At 45.6% G+C, this 4,778-nt stretch overlaps 1 protein-coding gene across 1 annotated transcript; it reads right to left on the bottom strand.

Annotated features, from left to right (window-relative positions):
• Positions 1-399: 399 nt before the first annotated feature.
• On the bottom strand, positions 400-1,569 carry LOC138579714 (cylicin-2-like). The gene has a single exon (XM_069649951.1). It carries the CDS (start codon positions 1,567-1,569, stop codon positions 400-402), a length of 1,170 nt encoding a protein of 389 aa, XP_069506052.1.
• Between the last annotated feature and the right edge of the window lie 3,209 nt (positions 1,570-4,778).

Below are 4,778 nucleotides of genomic sequence, written 5' to 3'. Positions count from 1 at the left end.
TAGGGGTCATTCGCAGGATCATGTTTAACTCTACACGGCACTAAATGACACAGTCAAATGCACACCTCAAAATTAACAATAAAAAAAACCAAATATGAGCATGTCAAATAACTGCAGAGAGAAATCAGAACGCGTGTTTAAATGCGATTTTTATTCTACTTCTGCCTTTAAACAGGAAGATAATATATTTGTCTGCAAACATTGCAAATTGTGATTAAAGCGAGCAATTTAAGAACATTCTGGCGATGCTCTCTTCATTATTCTGCAAGACCCCTACAGTATTTCATTTGATTTATCACTTTCCTTTACAAATCCCTTTTCTTTTACTTCTAATCTCCTCTTTCCGATTCTGCTTCCTGCACCCAGTTGTATTCCGCCATTTTCCCTGCGGCGTGCAGTCTAATTCCCCTTCACTTCTCCTCCCATCTGGCCTTTTCCTTTCCCAAGCCCTTTCCATTTCTCTCTTCCTTTACCCTCTCCTTTCCCCTTTCCTTTATGCTCTTTGTCTTTTGCATGTTCTTTCCCTTTCTCACTCCTCATCTCTTCTCCTTTCCCCTTCCCTTTATGCTCATTGTCTTTTGCATGTTCTTTCCCTTTCTCTCTTCCTTTACCCTCTCCTTTCCCCTTTCCTTTATGCTCTTTGTCTTTTGCATGTTCTTTCCCTTTCTCACTCCTCATCTCTTCTCCTTTCCCCTTCCCTTTATGCTCTTTGTCTTTTGCATGTTCTTTCCCTTTCTCACTCCTCATCTCTTCTCCTTTCCCCTTCCCTTTATGCTCTTTGTCTTTTGCATGTTCTTTCCCTTTCCCACTCCTCATCTCTTCTCCTTTCCCCTTTCCTTTATGCTCTTTGTCTTTTGCATGTTCTTTCCCTTTCTCACTCCTCATCTCTTCTCCTTTCCCCTTCCCTTTATGCTCTTTGTCTTTTGCATGTTCTTTCCCTTTCCCACTCCTCATCTCTTCTCCTTTCCCCTTTCCTTTATGCTCTTTGTCTTTTGCATGTTCTTTCCCTTTCTCACTCCTCATCTCTTCTCCTTTCCCCTTCCCTTTATGCTCTTTGTCTTTTGCATGTTCTTTCCCTTTCTCACTCCCCATCTCTTCTCCTTTCCCCTTCCCTTTATGCTCATTGTCTTTTGCATGTTCTTTCCCTTTCTCACTCCTCATCTCTTCCCCTTTCCCTTTTCCTTTTTCCGATTTACTTGCTCGATGTCCCTTCCCTTTCTCACTCCCCTTTCCTTTCTCGCCTTTTCCTTTACCTTTCCCCTTTCCATGACCCTCCCCCTTTGCACTCCTCTTTTCTCTGACTTTCTCTTGCTCCCCATTTCCAGCCTCTGACTCTCCATCCTCCTCTTCTTCGCTGGATTCTGTGCTTTCTTCGCTGTTGTGTCGTTTCTCTCTTGGTCTTTGCTCTGCATCTTCCTCTTCCTCATTGTCTTCCACTAATTCTCCTTCAGCCTCGACTTGGATTCCTTCTTCGATGACTTGGCGTTTAGGCCTTGGTCCTTGCCCTGCATCTTTGATGCCTCGTCCATTGTCAGACTCGGCAGGAACGTGGCTGTCTGGTTTCTCCATCTTGTGATTTCCCAAAAGAAGAGAAGAATCAGAATCAAAAGATGTTCCATAAAGACAGTGAGCTGCAGTGGCATAAAAGCTGCTCAAGTAGGGCCGTGACTCCAGGCCATGTGCTTATTGGAACCTCTTGCCTGTAGCCCACCAGGTCTAGCCCCCGCCCCTCTGTGTAGTCCCTGTACTCTCCACCTCTCCTGGTCATACTGAAGGGGGAGGGGCATGGGGGCTCCTTCTAATATCTGTTGGAGGACTGAGATGACGCCTTAAGCACATTTACACATTGACAATGATGCTCTTCAGGTTTTTATTAAATCTGCTTTTGATCACATATTTTGAAGAGGCAAAGAGACATGCCTGCTTGTCCTTACAACTTTCAGCTTCATCTACAAGCATCTCAGTCACCATTTCATTTCTATGTGTGCCCTGAATAGTTTAAAGAAATGACATTCATCCGAGCCATTTCCACTGAGACATTGGGTAGCACAGAGAAACCTCAAGGGCCCCCACTATTTAAACCCCCCACTCATTCTGCTACTTACAGGACTCTGGCAGCCGCCACACGATAAGGGAATACGGCTTCTATGACCATGAATTATTGGATTAATCCAATAGCCCAACCAATCTAAACAGTGCACAGTGACTGTGTCATTGTTCGTGAATGTGGGTGTGTGACCTTTACGCCTGATTCCATAGTCGGGGGGCGGAGGGGGCGAGGGAGGGAGGGATGAGCCGTATGAGAAAGAATAATTACACACTGGGTTTCTAGGAAAAGGATCATCTATTATAATGCAATATTAGTTTCTCTTACAGTTATTTCCATTATTCAGACTCTTATCTTTCATTCCGAACTCCAATTATATCTGTTCATTTTGACATTTGAGCTTACAATAGCGAATTGTTGTGCAAAATGAGTTGAATTTAAAATCATTGTGACTTATTTCAGTACCAAAACATATTTTATGCAATTTTTTAAAAAAATATTAAACCCTTAGATTACCAGTTTTTTTTTAAAAAAAAAAATAATAATAGTCATGAAGTTGTACTTAGCCTTATGATATAAATACAATTTATCTTAATATGGAAACAGGTGATAAACTTAAAGCTGTATTCAAAATGAAGATGAGACGACAACTTAAGACACATGCCAAGAATGTGCCTTCAGATTGCATTTTACAAAGTAGTCATTTTTTAAGTCTCTGGGTGTAAAGATCTAGGGTCAGATTACAGAAACTTTGCACTGGTGCAAGTGCAAACTTTGCACGGTATTAGCACTATGGCAAAGTGTGCCCTATTTTTAAAAAACACGGGGACACATTAAAAAACCATTGCACCTCGACAATTGCAGTTTGGCATATTAAAAGCACCAGAGCAAAAATTGCCCTAGTGTTAAAAAGATGCATGTTCACTACATGTTTGCACCAGGGCAAAGTTTGCCCTAGTGCTAATGCGGAATGATACTAGCACTAGGGCAAACTTTGCCCTGATGCAAAATGCATCAAAAATCTATCTTTTTAGCACTAGGGCAATTTTAGCCCTGGTGCTTTTACTATGCCAAACTGCACTTGTTGAGGTGCAGGGAGGGGGGAAGGGGAGAAGTGTGGGGGAGCGTGGAATGGGGCATTGCAGTGCTTAGGATAAACAGTAAAATAAATAAGACACTCAATAAATAAAAAGTGCGGCCAGCTGGAGGCAAGTGCAAGGGTAAGTGTAGACAACAGGTGTCAAGTGCTGGTAAGGAGCTGTAGAGATACAGAAACAGTTCCCAAGTGCAAGGGTTGCCAGGGGGGCAGTGCAGGCGTTCAACTGGCAGGGAGGGGACCTTGGCCTGAGATCAGAGGGTAGCCAGGTATCCAGTGCAGTTGCAGGTTCAGCCAGGAGGTCAGCAGGGGATTGGAGGAGAGAAAGCAGAAGCAAAGAGGAAGGTCTTGAGGTGCTTCCGGAACTGCAGATGATTCTCCTCAAGTTTAAGGGAGGCAGGGAGGCTGTGCCAGAGGGAGGCACCAGCCGAAGAAAGAGATCTACCACCAACTCGCTGCTTGGAGAAGCGACTGACCCTGAGGGAGTTGGAGGCAGATGAGCGAAGAGCTCGAGAACTGAGATATTTAGGAAGAGAGAGTTGAAGGTATTGAAGCCCCAGGCCCCAGAAGGCCTTATGAAAATTGCAGAGGGTTTTGAACATAATCCCCGCCGTCACTGGGAGCCAGTGCAGAGATTTCAGTCCTGGAGATACGAACCCTGGGCTTGAGACCAAGGACAAGTCTTGCAGGACTGTTTTTGATGAGTTGCAGAGGGCGGAGAGTAGAAGCAGGCAGATTGAGAAAGAGGCTGTTGCAGTAGTCCAGCCCAGAGAGAACCAAAGCTCTGGAGACAGTGAGCTTCTGGGAGAAGGTGAGGAAAGAAGAATACCTCTGAGGAGGTGCAGTTGGTAGTGTGACATCTTAGAGATGTCAGAGAGGAGAGACGGAGAGTGTGGAGTTGAAGATGACCCTCAAGTTTTTATCTTCACAGGTGGGAGCAGGAAGAGGGACAAGAGAGGCGGCCCAGAGAGTGACTGGAAAGGAGGTAGCAGATGTGCCAATGAAGAGAATCTCGGTCTTACTGGCATTAAGGCAGAGATCATTGGCGGCACACCACTCCTGGATAGCAGACAGATAGTCAGCGATGAGAGAAGGAGAAGAGGTGGTGGAAGGGAGCCTGACAATTAGTTGAGTGTCATCTGCATAGCACTGAAAGTTGGGGTAGAGAGCTGCGATGCGGTGGGCAAGAAGTACCAGGTATTGGTTGAACAGCCAGAGAGAGAGATTAGACCCCTGGGGAACACCACAGGTAGAGATAGAGATAGAGGAGAGGAAGGACCCAATTTGGACCTGGGAGGGTCGGTCGGAAAGGAAAGTCAGCCATGCCAGGGCCTGACCGGTGATACCCAGGTTATCGCAGGCGGTTGAGCATGATGGAATGTATTGCATTGCAGGGGCTGCAATAATATGCCAAGTGCAGCAACATATGCCCTGCTAATGCCCTTATATGGTTGGTAGAGTCACCATATGTAGGTCGGAGCCCCACAAATCCAAACTCAAATGATCCAACACCACCACCACGAGCGCCAACCCCATAGCTCGAATCCTAATACCACCTCCCAGAGTGCCAGCCCCATAGCTGGAATCCTGCTCCCACCTCCCAGAGTTTAAGCCCCATAGCTGGAATCCTGCCCC

This window comes from Ambystoma mexicanum, chromosome 3p, assembly GCF_040938575.1.
Source record: "Ambystoma mexicanum isolate Mex_15411 chromosome 3p, UKY_AmexF1_1, whole genome shotgun sequence".
Classification (NCBI taxonomy): domain Eukaryota; kingdom Metazoa; phylum Chordata; class Amphibia; order Caudata; family Ambystomatidae; genus Ambystoma; species Ambystoma mexicanum.
This window is presented reverse-complemented; position numbering and strand designations above follow the sequence as displayed.

Bases quoted from the DNA above. Each gene is read 5' to 3' on its own strand.
- LOC138579714 (XM_069649951.1), bottom strand. From the start codon at position 1,569: ATGGAGAAACCAGACAGCCACGTTCCTGCCGAGTCTGACAATGGACGA.